General features: G+C 36.8%; 2 protein-coding genes and 1 long non-coding RNA gene across 10 annotated transcripts in view; 2 read left to right on the forward strand and 1 right to left on the reverse strand.

Annotated features, from left to right (window-relative positions):
• Positions 1–2,736, forward strand: part of LOC111868118 (dual serine/threonine and tyrosine protein kinase) — a 79,547-nt gene extending 76,811 nt beyond the window's left edge. For all 8 annotated transcript variants that reach the window (XM_023858529.2, XM_023858537.2, XM_023858544.2 and 5 more), the window contains one exon: positions 1,371–2,736. In XM_023858529.2, coding sequence (XP_023714297.1) covers positions 1,371–1,453 — 83 coding nt within the window. In that variant the 3' untranslated portion in view covers positions 1,454–2,736. The remainder of the gene's footprint in view (positions 1–1,370) is intronic.
• Positions 2,737–10,856: 8,120 nt separating this feature from the next.
• On the reverse strand, positions 10,857–14,759 carry LOC111868436. Its single transcript, XR_002843511.2, has 2 exons — positions 14,234–14,759; positions 10,857–11,091 (listed from the first exon to the last, which is right to left on the reverse strand). It is a non-coding gene; the product is annotated as an uncharacterized LOC111868436 (long non-coding RNA).
• A 693-nt stretch (positions 14,760–15,452) lies between these two features.
• The window catches only part of LOC111868425 (protein MON2 homolog), a 91,766-nt gene continuing 87,539 nt past the window's right edge, over positions 15,453–19,679 (forward strand). The window contains exons 1-2 of the mRNA XM_023859040.2: positions 15,453–15,803; positions 17,846–17,977. Coding sequence (XP_023714808.1) covers positions 15,684–15,803; positions 17,846–17,977 — 252 coding nt within the window. The 5' untranslated portion in view covers positions 15,453–15,683. The remainder of the gene's footprint in view (positions 15,804–17,845; positions 17,978–19,679) is intronic.

Consider the following 19,679-nt stretch of genomic DNA (forward strand, 5'->3'; position numbering starts at 1 on the left):
GGGGGGGGGGACTCTTAGCTTCACAACGCTTCCAAGCTCAGTCTGCTCTGAGTAAGCTCTGGGGGTGTCAGAATCGGTGTTTCCGTGAACCTCCTGTTAGTGCCTGTGTCACAATGCGCAATGGAGAAAACTATCAAACGTTACGCGATCAAGTTCCGTGCTGAACTGAACAAAAGCCTCGCCGACACCCACCAAATGATTCAGGAAGCTTATGGGGACTCTGCTCTCTCCTATTCTCAAGTCTCCAGGTCCTCCACATGGTTGAAGTTGTTTAAAAATGGCCGGGAAGAGGTGGAAAATGACCCCCGCTCTGGACGGCAGTCAACCAGCAAAAGTGACAAAAATGTGTCTCTTGTTCGTGATCTTTTAAATACCGATCGTCAAATGAGTGTTCGGATGATAGCAGAGACTCAGTATTCCGAAAACCACTGCATGACATCGTTACCAACAATTTGCACATGCAGAAAGTGTGTGCCAAGTTGGTCCCCAAATTGTTGACTGACGACAACAAGAACAACCGAGTGACGATCGCGAGTGATCGCAGACTTCTTTTTGTTCCCGAAGAAGAAGACCGCTGTGACAAAGGCTGTAAACAAGGTGCCCGTCGATGCCTTCCAGGATGTGTACCGTGCATGGAATAGTCGCTGGCAAAAGTGTGTGGATGCCCAAGGGGAGTACTTTGAAGAATTTTAAACGTCTGTAACGATATCTTGAATAATTTTTTTACGAACTTAATTGCATTACTTTCCGGACAAACCTTGTATGTTCTCACAGCAGTGACTATAAAGAGTACTATCTTCTGGGATGTTACAACTATGTAGTATATTAGGAGGTTACTGGTGTTTTGGAGAGACACCAGTAAACTTCTACCACATATGGTGTAACATCCCACAAAGTAGTATTCTTCAGTAGCTGTTTAAATCCACCCACATTCTGAATTCAAGTAATTCTTCCTCCTCATTGCTTTCAGTCAAAATGTTTAAACTCTTAGCAGCCCTTACCTTAATATTAAACCTGGTATATACTCCATCTACTATAGTAACAAGGGTGGGTCATTTGATTTTCAGTTGGTGACCATTAGAAAGTTACTACTATGACTCTGATAACTTTGCAGCATATGAATAATTAATTTTGATGTGAGGAGAAACAATGGTTCCCTAGAGATTTTCATGACCATCATAGCTGTCTTTAGGCTTGTGAAGTCCCGACTGTGCATCTTCCTCTAGGACATTTCAGTATATCCCATCTCCCAACACAAGGTTGGATTCTGAGAAAGCTCTGTTGGGTGGAAATATAAAGTACATCGACAAACCAAAAAATGAATGGGTTTCAAAATGTGTCATAAAGAATGTATATTTTTATTATTGCAGCAGGAGTAAAGAAGTGTGCCAGAATTGAAGTTTGTGCTATGGACTGTAGCTTCAGCTTGAGCTGTTGTTTGTCATCTTTGTAAGGTAAACCAGTCAACAACAAGGAAACATCCCTGTAGAGGCCTTGCCATCTGTAAAACCCATATTGATTGCATAATAGTACCAGAGTTAGAACAGGTGAATACTAACAGACTACCCTAATTAATAAGGCTGTAACAATTTTATTATTGATAAGACTGCAAGATAGACTGGTGGACTAGTGGTAGGTTATAAAAAAATCTTGAGAAAATACACTGCACAACAGATATGGCCATTCTATTGCCCATGTTCCCAGTGGGCAAAGAATACAGTATTTGCAGGTTACACATTTAAATTGTACAGGCAGCATTCCCCCCCCCCCATAACAAACTACTAATCCTGTTCATCTCCATTAGCAGCTCTATAGCAGAAGTGTTGGATCTGTACTTAAGAAATATATTTTACTTAGTTTTACATTCCCCCCCCCCCATTTTAATTTAAATCTTTCAGGTATGAGATATACATGATTTCTGTATGTTAGTATTCTGTGAGAATATGACAATGATTTGTCCATACAAAATAAAACTAATTAACTTTAATAAGTGATTTAGTGATTAAGAACTGATACTAAAAGTCATGCCAGCAAGTACTGAAATGAGAAACTGTATACTTGCTCAGTAGTCATACATCTAAATAAAGTAGTGCAGCAGTGAATGTTATAAGGTAGTCCTTTGTAACTATAAAAGATTTAAGGTGAAAGTTGAGAAAACAATGCAGCCATAATTTTTTACAGAAGAATCAACATTTATACGTGCAACATGCAAATAATTTATATTAACATGAGAACAAGTCAGTTGATCTCTTTCGTGTATGTAAGGTAATGCTTAAATGTAGGTCACAAACATGATGATGGGATTCCCCATTGCAAATCTTTATAATAGGCAATGAAGTTCTGTAGAGAGCTTTATGTTGAGACTAATGTTGAAATTAAGCTACCTTAGAGATTTAACTATGATTTTCAATGCAAAATCCCACCATATTGTTTGCAGCATATTTTTAGGGATTTATAATTAGTTTACCCATATTTTAAAACTGTGAATGAGACAGTGGCTGTGAAACACATTTCATATATCAATCAGATAAAGAAACCTAATGTGCAAAGTTTAATGAGTACATTTCTCAACATTTTTTCACAATTAAATATTCATTGCTTGTTTTAATCTTGTGCATAATCCTTATTCCTTTTAAGGTTCCTGTTACTGTACAGGTTGCTGCAAAACCAGCAACCGCATAAACCTTTAGCTCCACGTGGTAGACTTGACTAATATACATGTTGACACAAGTATGAAGTCTCCTTGCCATGCATCAGCAACTGTGTGTAACTGTGCATGCTGGCTGCGAAATGAGGTCAGAGATTTGCTGACAAATTATGGGCATAGTTTGGGCAAACTGTTTCTCAATACAGCTAACAGTAAAAACACCTGTTTTGAATGCTGCCCTATCACATAGAATCTGGCCAGTACAAAAAAATGTTTTGAAGATCTAAAAACATTCAAGATGATTTGCAGCTGTTAATTACAAGGTGCAACAATTTAATTCCTATGGCTGCAGCATGTCTCTGGGGTGTTTCATGTACCCAAGCATGTTTGGACGTGTTCCAACTTGTTTACATAAGCCACAGACCAAATGAGTCATTTGGTCCCAAGCAGCAGAGGAAGTAGTACATATGCATGTCATACTATTGGCAGAAAAACAAGTGACAAGAATCTGGAGCAGCAGATAAATATCAAGTGTTGTATGAAGATGTATAAATGTCAGTGAAATGTTGGCCCTATTAATAGTGGCTTATGGTGAAAACGCTATGAAGAAATTGAGTGTTTCTGAATGGCACAGGTGGTTCAAGAAAGGGAAAGAAGATATGCAAGATGACCCAAGAAGTGGGCCACCAAAAACACAAAGGACAGATGTAAACATGGACAGAGTACAAACCTTGGTGCACTCAGAGCAAAGATTAGGTGTGAAACTAATAGCAGAAATATTGAATCGACTATTATGGAGGATTTGGGAATGAGAAACATTTATGCAAAGATGGTGCCTCAAATCTTGACAGATGACCAGAAATGTCAGCTTCACGTTTCATCTGATCTTTTACACAATGCAGAGGTTTCATACGGTCATTACTGGTAATGAAATATAGTGTTTTCAATATGACCTGGAAAGAAACACCAGAGCACACAGTGGAGAACACAGAATTCACCTCGCCCAAAAAAAAAAGTATGCATGTCTCGCCTGCAGTTCAAGACCATGCTTGTTTCTTCAATCACAATGGGATAATCCACTATGAATTCATTGCATAGGGACAAATGGTGAAGCAACAGTGTTATTTGGAAGTGCTGACAAGGTTACAGGAATCTGTTCAGAGGAAAAGACCCGAACTGTGGCCCGACAAGTGGATTGTCCACTATCACAGTGCCCCTGCACATGATGCATTAAGAGTTCACAAGTTCCTGGCTAAGAAATCCGTAACAAAGATGGATCCATCTTATTCACCTGACTTAGCTCATTCCAAAATTAAAAAAATGCCCTGAAGGCCCAAATATTATTCCTGACATCTAATGCAATGTGATGTTACTGCAAGATATTCCAGAAAACGATTTTCAAGACTGTTTCCAGCAGTGGCATCATTGTCTCACAAAGTGCATAGCTTCACAAGGAGAGTATTTTGAAGGCAACAGCAGCTGATAGTGCACAGGTAAGCAAATTTTGCAACTGTAGGGCCATTGGGGGAATTACATTTTCACACCTTGTATGAACAGTGAAAACAGTTGTGCCTGAATGGACAAGTTAGTAATTATGCAATAACAGGATTTCACCCGTTCATTACTCACATACCACATGTTGCACTGCAGGCTAGGACCTAGAAATGAAAATTCTAAACCACCCACTCTGTGCAACCTACATTTTCTTAGGTTAAGGGAAGCTCCAGAGTCATAAGTCCATGCCCATTGCTAAATTACATGTACATAACACTTGGATACACTGAACATGTCAAAAAGTTACTTCCTCTGCAGTGTGTGAAAAATATAATAACCACTTCAGTAGTATTCCCAAAACTTTTCTGTGATTCACTCTGTTCGTACCCTGTACATCCTAGAAAACTTTTAAACTCAGACCAGTGCTGTATTTATTATATCCTAATATTTCTTTGGGCTGTGTAGCAGTTGCGGTACATAGTTCTTAAACTTCCCAGAAGACTGCTGCATCATATGGAATTGTTTGTCACAGCTTTGTAGATGCAGTAATGTATTTCTGAGAATATAATTTGAATTTTAAGGTCACCACTGAAGGAGTTAAGTAATGGAACAATTACAGACAGCAAAAGAAGGCCGATCTTGTTTTGTTGTCCCAGTGCTTAACTAATTAAGCACTACATCATGAAGGCGTATGGGGGAGTGGATGTATAGATTCACATTTTCTTGACCTTGGCACTAGCTGGAAGTGAGTGGTCAGCTTCATGCTCCAGCCCCTTTATCCCTCGGGGAAAGAGCCCCTGGTAACCATTGGATAGATGATTGGGTGGACCCGAGAGCTGGTCTGGACAACATGGAGAAGAGAAAACTCTTGACCCTACCAGGTTTCGAACTCCAGCCCCTCGGTCATCCAGCCTGTAGCTAGTCAATTTACTGACTATGCTATCCCGGCTCCTCAAAACTCATTCTGTTGGACTGGAATACTTCATCATCAGTCACTAAAGCATCTGCACCCCACACCATCAGCACTTACACTCAATCTTAACAGTAAGAACAAAGAATATACAATGATGGGAAAGGAAATAATTACTCCCAGTCAGCTGGAAAGCTATAAAACATTCAGAACAGACTAATTCATAAATTATTCAGGAATGGGCAATATTAAAATGCAAGAAACTTTGTCAATTATACAGGTCACCTATCATTAGCATAGTCAAATCAAGGAAGTTACAATGGGTTGGGCATGAAGCACAAAAGGTGTATAACCTATGTAACTTTACAATGTAAATATGTCCATCAACCACAACAATTTTATACTTGTGATAAATAACTGATAGAATCGAATTGTTGATAAAAATCAGTTAGTTTTATGAAGATGTTATTTTGTTACATGTTTCTGTCATTTACGACCATCATCAGGTGTTTATAAATAACAGACATATTTACATGGTAGTGGCATACAAATGAAGCTATGTAACTCTGGTGAGGTATTCAGAAAGTGGCAACTGAAGAGATGAAGAAAGAAAGGATAGTATTAAATAAAGTTCAGGTTATGAGGTGGAAGACGTTAAGGCTAACACATTTTCATGTAGGTTTTGAGTAGGGAGGTGCTGTGACTTGACTCATGGTTGTGTCTAATGACAGGCTTTTGTATTAGTGGTATTGAACATTCAGATTCTCTTATGAGAAGTTATTGGAGAGGGTGGGGTTCCCCATGCACTTAGACCAGTATTGGTCCATTGTGCTTCCCTCTATGATATTCTACCAGTCTCTATACCCTACCAATAAATGGTGCGTACCATCAGTCCCGCTGAGCAAGCAAGATCGGCCACTTGCTTAGCAGTGTCTATAATGCTTCCCCCGTCTATCAGAGGCCTTAGAGACTATTATTGGGCGGGAAACGTCCTGGAATTTGGCTCAGTGATCTCCTTTGGAGATACAAGGTTCTTTTACGTGCCGTAAAGTTACAACAGGGGACACACAGCTTAAAGTCCCTCCCGGAGGACTTGTTCCCTGAATTTTTCCGCCCTTAAAAAATTGACGACCTCCGCCGGGTATTTGAACCCGCGTACCATGAGTCATGAGGTGGGAACGTTACCTCTAGACTACGGAGGCCGCTTTTCTCTTATGAGAAAGTATCAACTGTATTCATACACTTCAATATAGCCTGACATGGGGGAAAATATTTTAAATTTCCATTGAATTTGGTATGACCATGGAACTGGGCTAATTAAGATACTAGCCACAGGGTTTGGATTGGTAATTGGATAAATCATGACTACAGGTAACTATAACTCTTAATTCATGCACTCTACTTCTGACTGCAGCACACACAGTCATAAGTTTTCGCCTGATAATGGATCCCAACAGTGTCCTCTGCTTCCTTACCAGTTGGTGACTGTCAGAACTAACTCACTGCCCCAGCTGCTGGCTCTCAACTAACTTGCCTTTTTTGTGCATGCTATATAACCTCAGGTTAGATCATACAGAACACCCTGTCTCCAACAGTGTCTTCAACTGTTTTGTGCATAGCTGTTACCTAGCAAAAGATAATTTCTTCTGGCTCCATTATTCTGCCTTTCAGGTGTCATGTCACGTTATTTTTTAATTAACCTGTATTAATATCTTCATAGGCAAATATTTACTTAGTCCTTTCCTACTTAGAATGGTCTGGGGGGGGGGGAGGAAGGCAGCCTGGTTCTGTCTCAATCTTCAGGTAGGAAGATATAGGTATGGGACTAGTTAAAGTATGTATGAATATATGTGTAATTGGTGGGTTAAAAATTACTCACGTGACATAGGACAGGACAGTTTCAGTCCTATGTCACATCAGACTCTGATGAGGACAGAGATGGTCCCTGAAACATCAGTAATTTTAACCACCTGACATGCTTATAACATGAGATTGTATTACTGATATAGAGCTCTTACTAGGTCAGATGCAGCCATGTATGTATACTCACTCTCTCACTCTTGGAGCTGAGCCCTTCTTGAGAAGCCACCAACTGTTCAGCTACTCGAGAAGTTAGCAGCATTTTATGGAACCCGAAGATCCATCACCATGTTCACAAGAGCCCTCCAAGCATGTATGTAAAAGGTATGCAACTACTAGGAAACTGGACAAGCTACAAGTATATCATGAGCATACAGGAGATGGTCTGCATGGAAGTTATAGGTACATTACATGAAGCTCAACTGGGAAGATGATCTCCATGAACAAGTGTGACTACCAGTGAAAATACTGTCTTTATATGAAGACATGCATATGTTCTTTCTTCTAGGAATCAATTTCTTCAATATTGCTCAAAATAAAAAGACAGTAATCCAGTATTGTACATCATTTGGATCATTTATTGGTCCTTTTATATGTAATATTTAATCTTTATACCTTAAATACGAGTTTAAACACTGAAATAATGAAGCTGAATTTTTCATAATATAATAGTAACTTTCTTTTACTTAACATATGGCACAATTTTTTCTTCTTCTTTAGAAACCACCACTCAAAAATTTGGTAACTAAAGTCAAGTATCATAATTATTTCAGTGTCTAAACTCAGGTCAATAATAATGATATACATCACTTCTTAAGTTCCAGAACTATTGTATTCCTTCCTTTCATCAAGGGGAGAAGCACTGACATAGCGTAACTAACGCAAACCTTTACTATGATATATTCAATTATATTTTGCTGTAAATGTGAATGTACAGTGAAGACCCCATTCATTGTTCCTTGGTTTAAGTTTTCCTTCATTTAACATTCAGTTTTTGTGACTCCAAGCCAGTAACTTCCTCCACTTACACTTTTCATCAGTTTACTATTTAAATCAACTGCTCTCCAAACAAAACCCTAAACAGGTATTTCACTTTACTTCATTAACTCCTTTGCTGTATCTAATGCAGTTAACACAGTAAAATTTATTTTCCTCCAGGAAGCATACTGAAATTAATAAGTCTGACAGCATTAGGACAGTGAAGTGGTGCAACAGGAAGTGAAACTATGAAACTTGATCTTATATAAGAATAAAATAGTGGTTTAGAAACTGGATATTCCTTGGTGGTGTGGTACTTAGTCACAAGGAAAACTACTTTCCAAGGAAGACAAATGACTGAATTGAAGTACATCATAATCAAATATGTTTTGTTACAAAACATGTTTGCACTGTCTTGACCACATTAAGACAGCAATTACAATCTCATGCCCCTCACACAGCTACATTGTTCACAGTTAAAATAAATTTGTACTAATTCAAATACAGCAATACCTCGCTAGTCCAGGTAATTGGTTCCACCGATATCCCGGACTGTTTGAAACCAGACTAATTGAGGAACTAAATACATACAAAAAATGATACTTGGTTAAAAAAACTGTTTTTTCAATAAATAAAAAGCAATTAATAAATTCAAATGTCTTTATTAGAAATAATTTTAAAAAAATCATTTTTTTTTGCAATTCATTTTTTATTCTCTAAAAATTGCAATATTGATGTCTGCACATTTTTCTTCTTTGGCCTTTTCTCTTCATACATTTCTTTGTAGCAATGAATTGCATCGTTTATCGTAAGGCTACATTCAATATTGGGATCAACTTCCATAATATGCTCTGACAAGGTTTCAACCATTCCAATAATTTTTATACATGTTCAGCTGCTAATTCTCGTGCAGGCACGTTAACAGTTGTCGTTGTCTAAGTTGTCCTCCCGTTCTTCATAACCCTGCTGTTCATCTATGTTAATAAGTGTTTAATTATCTAGTTCATTAGTGTTCAATTTGATGCACTGAATTATGTTGATGGAATCTAACTCATTGAAGCCAAGTTTCTGTCCAATTTCCACTATGTTATTAGTGACTTCAGCAAAATGAGTTTCAAAACCAATGAAATCATTTGCACAATGTGGTATATGTTATGTTTCCATACTGCCCTCAGCTTGCTTGCCATTAATTCATGCCATGCTTCGTCTATATTTTCGATAATGTTTCTGATTTAGTTCTTCCAAAATTCCGTTGAAGTAGTGCTCCCCTCATCTCCTCCAGCGATAGCTGTCAGAGCTCAAGAATGAATGACCCAGAGCATAGATACATACAAATACAACAGGGAACCCCAGAAAAAATTGAAATATGTATCATATTGCATAACTTTAAAACCACATAAAAATAAACCGCACAAAAAAAACTTGACTGTATAAAGGAAAAAAAACGATCATTTACGTATTAAAAATAATTTTGTGTACTGATTTCTTAGAATTTATTTTTATTTTGCTCAATTAAAATTTAGTGTTTTGAAATTTTCAAACCGGAGAAATTTGAAATCCGGACTATGCGAGGTATTGCTGTATTATATACCAAGTTATATGTCAGAATAAACTGGGCATTAAACACTGGGGTGCACAATTTTGTATTTTATCTTAAATTATAATTAATCATTATAGCACATGATTGGTCTATTTTGCATTTCCCCCCCCCCTTGGCACTACAGCCCCAGTGGGCCTAGGCCTACCACCATTAACTCTGTTCACTTTGGTTTTTCTAGATCTTACACATACGGTAGGACTCCTTGGGCGACTGATCAGCTCATCGCAAGGCCTCTACCTGTAGACAAACATCCATGCCCTGAGTGGGATTCGAACCCACGATCCCGGCTTGTGCGAGCGAAGACAGTGCATGCCTTAGACCTCTTGGCTACCGTGACTGGCGGTCTATTTTGCATACTGACAACTATGACCGGTCAGTTATTAAAACTGGCTCAGGTATGCGTTACTGCCAACTGACATGTACTTTTCTGTTTTAGCAAATATGTTTCTACTGAAACCTTCAAAACACAAACAGTAAAACTTCAGTTTACAGATTCTTTCAAATATTAACTGAGGAAAATCTTAAGTGTAGGTAATGTTAACATGGAGTTTACTGGCTTGGGAACACTGAAATTGAACATTAAATGAGGGAAAACCTTAAACTGTGGAACATTAAATGGGAATTTCACCATATTTAGAATCCACTACTGCTGCTACATTTACTCATTCTGGTACTGCTTTTCCATGCAGTACCATGTTTCATTCTGTTCTGATAAGTCCTGCAACTGTGAGCACATCCCCACCCCCCAAAAAAATTCTTGCACATTAGAAAATTTAAGGACCTGCATAGTGCATTTTCTGCTTATGTTCAGTACTTAAAATACTGCAGCATGGAAGGTGCATTCACTGTGCCAAAAAAATATGACAGTATATTACAGTACTTCAGCTAAATTTAAAAGTAGAAAAATAATCAGCTCCTTCAAGCAGTACTGCATAACACTGGCTTCATTCATATTGTCTTCTTTACATGTCATGAGACTTGTCATTCATACTGTACCATTGCCACACTATGTGGAAAGAGCCATTCTCTCAAGGGTGATATAGCCACATTTCACATCCACTAGTTCCTTCATTTAACTTTAACTTGCAAGATTCAATAATGATGAAAGGTTAACGTGGCCCCTTCAGTAAACCACTTTCAAAAACAAAGGACAGAATAAGAGCAAGAATGAACACTACAAACACTTTCATTAGAAACAATTCGTTGCCAAAGAAAAGAAGTGCAGATATACTCGTACAGTCAGTTTTGAATAAAGATTTTGTAATATTGATGACTCACAGAGCAGCTGTCAATTTTTACAGAATATCACTGCTTTCTTTCTTTGTCCAAGGTGGGAAGCATTTCAATTATTTTCATCGATATTCTGGATGAGGCAGATATGCATTTCATAAAAAAAGAAGAAACCAAAAGAAAATGCAAGATGCTAACTGATGTAATCTAAACTACCCTTTGCCTTCTCTAGTTCATGCAGGAAAGCATAGAACTGAGGTAGAGACATCTCCAAATAAACATTCTTTGTATGCCCACAACCAGTGTCCAACACAAGCTTCAAGTGGAGGTAAGTGGTACCCACTTGTCTTTCCTTGCTGCTGGCTGCAGTCACTGCCAACAAACAATCAAATATTACATTCTTCAAAACTGACATGAAAGGGGAAGAGTTACCAAAAATTCAGAATATTCTAACTCTAAGCATTCACCCATCTGCCACAAAGTGGTCTGACAGATGAATACATTTAATATGGCGACCGTACTGCCTCTTGATAGCTGCTTGGCTATATATGTGAAGAAAGGCAAAGCTGGAAAAATAATGGTAATAAAACATCTGGTTTCAAACCATGACATCAGAAATATGTTTACTGATATAAATTTTAAGTTAATATACTTGTCTATAGTGTTTAATCATTTAATTAGCCTAACTACCTGCATGGGTAGAATAAATTTAATGAAAGTTTTGAAGAGCATTTATTTCCTGTGTCCACAGGCTTACTGTAGTCTATAATTAGTTACTATATGATAAATGTCAAATACTCATAACTGATCCAGTTAATTTATAGCACTAAATTCCACAATGACTATTCCCAATAATTTTGAGTTAACCTTCAGCAGAATGTTAAAAAATATTGCATGAAGTGGATAAGAGAGATATTCCTCAATGATTATTAGTTAGTTTAATCACACTTTTTATAAACATGTAATCGGGGTAGTGCAGTCAGTATAGCAACTGACTACAGGTTGGAGTTGTAAGTTCTGGTAGAGACAAGACTTTTCTCCTCTCCACATCATTCAGACCAGTTCTGGGACCCACCCAGCCTACTATCCATTGGGGGGGAGTGGCTGGGGCATGAAGCTGACCACTCACCTCCAACTAGTGGTGAGGTCAAGAATACATCATGACATAGTGCTTAGTTAGTTAATCACAGGAACTTTACCTTAACAGATTCCTTCCACTGCTTAGGCAGTTCTTCCCTACTCCAAACAAACCGAATAAGTTTATGGATCTCAGAATGTAATGTCTCACTTCCTGCTTGAATCAGTTCTACCACAATTGTATCAGTATCTGGCAATTTATAACTTTCAACTTTCTGATAGCATTCTCAAGCTCAAAGGAACTAGGCTCGGATACTAATGGTTCAGGTGTATATATGTCAATCTGTCTAACACAATTAACCCATAAGTACCCAGGTTTGGCCTGTCAGACTAAAGTAGTTAGTCAAACAGATTGTATTATCAGTTCAACCAATACCCATACGAGTCAATGTCAATACTTTCCACCATACAATAAACCCCCTCTCAGTTCAGCTGACCAGGATCTGTCAAATAATTTTCTACTGGTTTGTGCAAGCAGTCTAGGCAGACTGGATGTGGGTACTAAATTTAACACTTTATTCCAGGAACCTCATGTTTAGTGATCTACAGTAATCAGAATTCTGAACTATCTTATGATGGATGTACAATGAAGAAGGAAGCCATGTAAATGAATGTGAAGATTTTGCTGTTCACAGTAATCATGGTTCAGTTTCTGGAGTACGTCACAGTGATTACAAGCAAGCTGAAAGTGATGAAGAGGAACATAGCATTGATAGTCTTAGTTATGACAATGTTGTACAAGTCCTGCTGCTGCCAGCAATTTTTATGAGATTCAGATGGTGGCTGAAAGGGGTTCTCAGCCAATCTAGAATTCATACAGTAACAATTCACATGTTGCTACTCTTGGATTTGTATAGTAACTGTGGAAGAAACTAGCATCCCCCCCACCCAAGAATGGAGACTGGGGTGACAAAGTGTCAGCAAACACAAGCTTTAGTCTTGTATTAGATTAGTTCTGGGAAAAAGGGAGAACTTCACACACAGAAAAACTTCAGAAAAGTAGAATGTGATACACACTGATCCAAAAAGAAACAGAAAATTCCATACTTATGTCATACATGCAGAATGTCTGTACTTGTAATGCACAGACAGTGAATGTCACCCACCTCAGGACATCATAAAGTTGGCAACATCTTGAAACTCAACAAAATTCAGATTTAAATGTCTTGGAAATGCAGGCTATTCAGTACTTCCAAGGATTTACAATTTTAAAATTACCCTACATGTGTTTACTAGCTAAATGAGGCAACTGGCTGACCTATTTACACTGTAGGAATTCCATTTTAATCTTTTACAAAGTTTGTCCTAAGTTAGTATCTCTTCTTAAATTTATTTAAGCCTTTATACCACTCTCTAATATTTGTTTTGCTTGCTTCATTTTACTTTTTTTTTGTCAGACATCTCCTTTACCCCCACCCTCAAAATTTCTACTCAATTCATTTGACTTGTGTTCTAAAACCACTGCAGTTCAGCCTGGTTCCCTTAATACCATTCTGAATGCTTTTCATGAAACTCCAGTTATGTTGCTTTACTCGTGACAAACTATTCTCTGGCTGCAGAAAATATGAAGATATTTAGAAATTCCTTTATTTGGAAAAAAAAAATTACAAGTATCATGTGATGAAACATTCCACTACCACAAAGAATACTCGTATTTTTAAAGATAAACAATGTGGCAGCATTACATGTGGCTGGAAAATCTGTGATTACTGTATAATGTTTTTATAGCAGATACACAAATATCTTCTTATGAACATGTCAAGGGACATGGGCACATCAAATGTTAGGATGCAGTCTTTATAATTTCTCCTTTTATTAGCAAGCCTCTGAAAAATATTGTGATTTTCATCAATATTTATTCACAAATACTTCGGTTATATTCATGTTAGCTACCCCTAACATAATACATTGTAAAGAAAAGGGTGAAGCTATCCCTGTAAGAGGCCGCAAAGGCCCATAGGGTTTTGAGATGTCGAGCCTCCCACATTTTCTCTAGACAACGGCTCACAGATGGCGGTAAGATTGTCAGCCTTACGCATCAGCCTCCTTTTAGCCCCCCTAAGAATATTCCCAGAACTCATTTCTGTTAGAGGCTGAGTCAACCCCCGGGCCATAGTGTGGCTGGAAGTATTAGGCCAACTGCAGAAACCCTTCTCATTGGGACTCGAACCCGCGACCTTCCGGCTTGTAGCATAATGCCCCCACATAATCCATTGTACACACCCTAATTCCAACCCACTCAATTCTGATGTCCAATACAATATAAAACAAATTGTCAAAATTGCAATCAGTGTAATAAAATTATAACAAAATGAAAATTAACTGTTTTATTGCTGGATCGAGAATGTAATGAACAACAACATAACGGAAATATTACCGCCGAATTTCCATTCTACGTCAACCACTTGCTGCATTCCCGTGTGCTCCATCACTGACGTATAAATAAAGTTCAAAAGTCACTCCTACAGCTTCTACGCATGAATCGGTGTCAATCACTCATTTTGATCATCGAACATTATAGCAAACAAACCAGACGAATTCTTCGGCACGTTCTATAGTAGTCTCTATACCGCTCTACCACCCCGTACACCACAGATCTATACGCTCTATACCGCTCTATACGTCGTACACCAAAGTTACTCGGTCGACTCGGACCAATCGGACACCAATAGGGCTAATAGGTTAATAGGCGCACATGTTCGACATTTCGAATTCGAGTATCACAGTAGTTACCATGTATCGCTAATTTGAACATTTTTTTTTCATCAGACCACAGGTAACTTTCGTCTCCTCTATATACCAAGGATGTCGTAATACTGAAAAATTCAGTCACTTTTATTGCCATAACAGCTGTATTGTCTGAAATGCTTATTAATATGAATAACTGCTCACAACATGAATGCTTATTGGCTTCTAAATATGCAGTCAATAGTTTTGTTCTTTGCTTGCAGTAGCGATGTTCAATATCCGGTCAAATTCGGACAACGGATCAGTGAGTTTATTAATTATGTATGTATGTGGTAAATCATCTTTCATAGTGAGTATAACGACTCGACTACGGCCTCAACGACCTAGGAATCTGGGTTTGATTTCCAGTGGGGACAAGAAACTTTTCTGTTCTTCACAGCTTCAAGACTGGCGGTGATGTCCACGAAGCATATTATACAATGGGTGCTAGCGACTTTCCCTAGGGGAAAAGCGGCTGGGGCATGAATGTAACCACGCGCCTCCATGGCCTCATGGTAAGGTGCTTAATTAATTAAGCGCAGGAACAATTTTACCTTTACCTGTGTTTGAAATTAGAGACGTTGTAGCTTTCCTATTCGCCGTTCAATTCACATTTTTAGTAGTTTCTCGTACTTTTCTCTCATGGTGCTTATTCAAAATGTTCCCAAAAACCTGTGCCTGCCAAGAGTAAAAGATGTTTTCTCTCAAGAAAGCAGAGAAATTGTGAGAAACTAGTCAGCCATAAATATAATGAAAGGCTGCAGTTACAGACCCGTGGTGGTAAAAATTCGCAAGACAAGTTTAACATTGCAATGGGCACGGATCGGATGGACTGGGTCTCCGTCCGCAGCGGTTGAGATTCCCGTCAACCTCTCGCTCAGAAGGCATAACGATCTTGGTTATCAATCCCCCAGTTGTTTATCTGTGTTCATTGCCAACTCATCTGTAAAAAAATGTTGTGAAATCTAGAAAGAGGTTTCATTTTCATAATTTTGCGTGATACTACAAAGTGAGAGAAATGAACGCTTACGTGTGTTAGATATTAGCCCGAGGCCTATTAATCGTGTTGTGTCCCAACTCGAGACTTGTGAATATATCAGATGGAGTGTGTTAGTGGGACAACGGGGAATGAAGCCGCACAGAAGTTTCTAGAAAGTCTACAAAATGACTTGAAGAACTTGTCAATAGAGACAAAAAAGAAATTCCCCCAAATTAAAGAAGTAAGTTAATTAGAAGATTTAAAGCAGCTAATGGTATCCTTTGACTTTCATGGCTCTTTAAATAAGTGAGGTTATGTTGTATATCCGTTTTTCCGATTTACAAGTTTCTCATGTGCAAAATAATTGTGTTCTGAGTGTGAAATATATTAGACACACCGAGAAAGTAATCTAAAGAAGGCTAAGGACTGAAATCATACACTGACATTGACTCAGTGGAAAGGTTTTCTGTGGAAGCATCCACAGGAGACTGGAGTTGTCAGATATTCCTCTTGAAATCTGATGGACATTTCACTTATTGGTGGAATTCTGGCAATTTCATCAGAGCAGTAGGTGAAACATTATGTTTTGAGATCCTCCTCAAACTTTTGTTCTGTTTGGAATATGAAAGGATTGTCAAGCAGTGAAAGGAGTGTGTTATTTTATCTATAAAGGGGTGATAAAATGATTGTAGTAGTTACACTGGAATATCATTATTTATTTTTTATGTACAAAAATGTATCCAACACTTCTGTGTTTTAACTTCATATATAACAAAGCTCCCCAGTATTAGATTTAAGTGAAATTTGGCGAGTAAGTCAGATAAGAAAGTGTTTTGGTATTTGTAATCTTTATACTTTATTTTAAATTCAATAAATCCTTTTTGGCCAAGCCTAGGATGTAGAACAAGTCTATTAAATCAAAACATACACAAGAACAGTTCATAAAATAGAACTCAGTCACATACAAAACAGTCATAAAACGAAATTATACATAGTGATAATCAAACCACAAAAAAGTGGAAATTGCTCAAGTTATAATCGATTGAATTACAACCCGTAAAAGCTAACGTAACACGACCATAACATATTCCATCATTCCATCAAACTCTCCATAACCATAACCACCCAGGATATATATCATTCGAATCATAATTTTATTATCTTTGTATACTATTATATCATTGTGTTATATATTGTATTATTATTATTATTATTATTATTACTATTATTATTATTACTTATTGTATTGTAAAGTATTTGACTTGTCCTATATCATGTACAATGATCCATGGATATGATATGAAATAAATAAATAAATTCATTTCACAACATTTCAAAATTAAAGTATACTAAAAGTTCAATTAACGAATACAAATATAAAATATGGTAATTACATATATCTTATGAGATAAAATAACTGAGATATCATTATAGATATTGTAGATCCTAGTACGGTTACTTATTAATACAGGCAATCAGCTGAGCACCTCAAATCCAGTAAAATGTACAGCTGTCAGGCAAGATGACAAAAGAGACAAAGGTTAAAATAACATAATACGTTATACATTAAATCCTTACAAAAAGTATCAAGATTACCATCTTTGTCATCCTTGTTTTGAAAATATTCATTTATAGAATAAAAAGGATGATGACACTAAAACCTCTTCAATATCGATTTGAAACATTTCTCATCATTGGCCAAATTATAACTGTCAGTCAGTCAGTCAGTTGATTCTTGGGTTCTTTAATTATAGTTTTATAAACTTTGAAGATTGTGTGGCAGTGAATGGGCTTGGGAGGTGATCATTAATACACAAAAATATATAAGGAAGCTGTCATGATGTGTGTTAAAGTTCTGTATGAGTATTAGCTGTGAGAGACTGAGAAATACCTCCCCCCCCCAAAAAAAAGAAACTGTGGCTGAGTTAGATCCAGGTACCTCTTAAATTTATGTTGTACCATGACATCAATTTGAAAGCAGTCGATGAAAAATACATTTTTGCTAGAAAGAAAGAGTTCTTCAAAAGACTGCAAAATGTTTTGTTATATTATGATTATTGCATGTATTCTGTTACATCATGATTATTGTGTATCATCAGTGGACAGATTAACTATGAAATCATCCATTTTAATTTCCTAATTATCACAAAATCTGTCAATGATAAGTACTATGGATCTACTAAAATATCTGGTGTTCCCTTTCTAGCTCAGTAGTGTTATGTACTCCCCTGGAGAGTGTTCACATAAGTATTTAATCATTGATTTATATGTCATTGTTTTCAGTCATGTGAGGAAGGCATTGTGAAGCTCAGAAATGCCACTGCAAATCCTCAGACACCAGTATTTTACATAGTCAACCAAATTCTCTATCCTTTAGTACAAGGCTGTGAAACAAAAGACCCTAAAATTGTTAAGGTAAGGCCAATAGCAGTATCTTGATTAGAGTTGGTAGATTGTGACAGAACATTGCTTACCAATTTAATTTGCCCGTGAAACCCTTTATCACTCAAATTTTTATGGAACCCCTAATAACATTTTTATATATGAAGCTAAGAACTGGACCACAAATAAGTAAAGATAATAATTAAATGTTAAACAAGGGTGTCAGATCAACATATTATTTAACTGCACGTATTTATAAAAAAAAAATAAATTTTCATCTAAATGAAAAAAAGAAAATTGAAAATTAACATGTCACATAATTTGCAGTTTTCGATGTGAAGAGCAGTTTTTCTTTTTACCTTCACAAATTCCTTTTATGTTTGGCCTGATATTGGAAACTTGAGTTTTCAAATCTGGCTCCACATTTATTCTGTTTCTGTGTTTTGCTTTTGTCGCTGCATAATTGAAGAATCCAATTTCACACAATTAGTGCTCATTAAGGGTATCAGGTGACAAATTGCATGTCTTGACAAAGCTTTTTCCCATTTGAGACAAACACCCTCACGTTGTAAAAGGAGTGTGATTAACATGGGAATAAAGATTGTATAATAACTTGCCCTCTCAAATAAGAAGTATTCAAGAGTTCAAGGTTTTTAAGTGTCAATTAAAGGATTACTTGTTGTGCAAAGCTTTTTATTCCCTTCAAGAATATTTTTACAAGAATTAGCTTAATAATAGAACAAAGATACTTAGGTAATTTATTTTAGCTATTGCATGTAATTTATAGTTTAGCTTTTGTTGCCTTATTATACTCATCCACTGTTTTATCATATTTAAAGGACTTATTATGTTATTTTTCTATGGTTTTTTATATTATTAGTCATTTGATGTGATGTTTAATCTCATATATTTTTTTAAAAACTGACTTGTCCAATTGTACATAATGTAACAGTTATGGATGTTAAATCAATCAATCAATCAATCAATCAATCAATCAATCAATCAATCAATCAATCCTTAGTCTGTTAATTTCTTCTATTGAAAGTGAGGTTTCTGATCTATAGAAGCTCCAAAATGAAAATTATTTTAAGTGAATTTTATTATAACAAAAACAGCAGTTGAAGCACAATTTTATATGTTTTAGTGAAAATTTCTTGTGGAACTCTTAATTGCACTTTGCAGAACCTGGGGCTTTCACAGCACACCATTTGTGAAACATTGTTATAGAGTTATTAAGATTCAACGTCCTGGTTTTTTTCATAGTAGGTATGTCATACCAGTATGTAATTTGTTTTCTTTTTTTCTGTAGATGTAAAAATATAAGTTTGTGGATAAGTAGGCAGTTGGCTTGTGTGTTTCATTTGCAGGCTTATATCACTGAGGCTCCTGGATAAAAGTGCAGTACTCATATTATTTACACAGTATGCATATACAGGGTGTCCCAGGAGGAATGGACTAAACTTCGGGAGGGTGTTCCTTATGTTAAAGTATGCCAATATAACCCAAAACACCTATGTCCAAAGTTGAACGGTTACGGAGATAATGGCCAGAGAAGTGTCAAACTTTGACCGGTGTTACACACTTGTTGATTACAAAATACATATTAAAACTGGCAGGAATATGTGGATTCTGTAATGTTAATAATGTACGTAACATCAAACTAACTTGTGAGTGACGGAAAGCCATAAAATTGAAGTACGAAATACTCGCTCGCCATGTCATAATTGTCCTTAGG

Source organism: Cryptotermes secundus, unplaced genomic scaffold, assembly GCF_002891405.2.
Source record: "Cryptotermes secundus unplaced genomic scaffold, Csec_1.0 scaffold166, whole genome shotgun sequence".
In the NCBI taxonomy this organism is placed as follows: Eukaryota; Metazoa; Arthropoda; class Insecta; order Blattodea; family Kalotermitidae; genus Cryptotermes; species Cryptotermes secundus.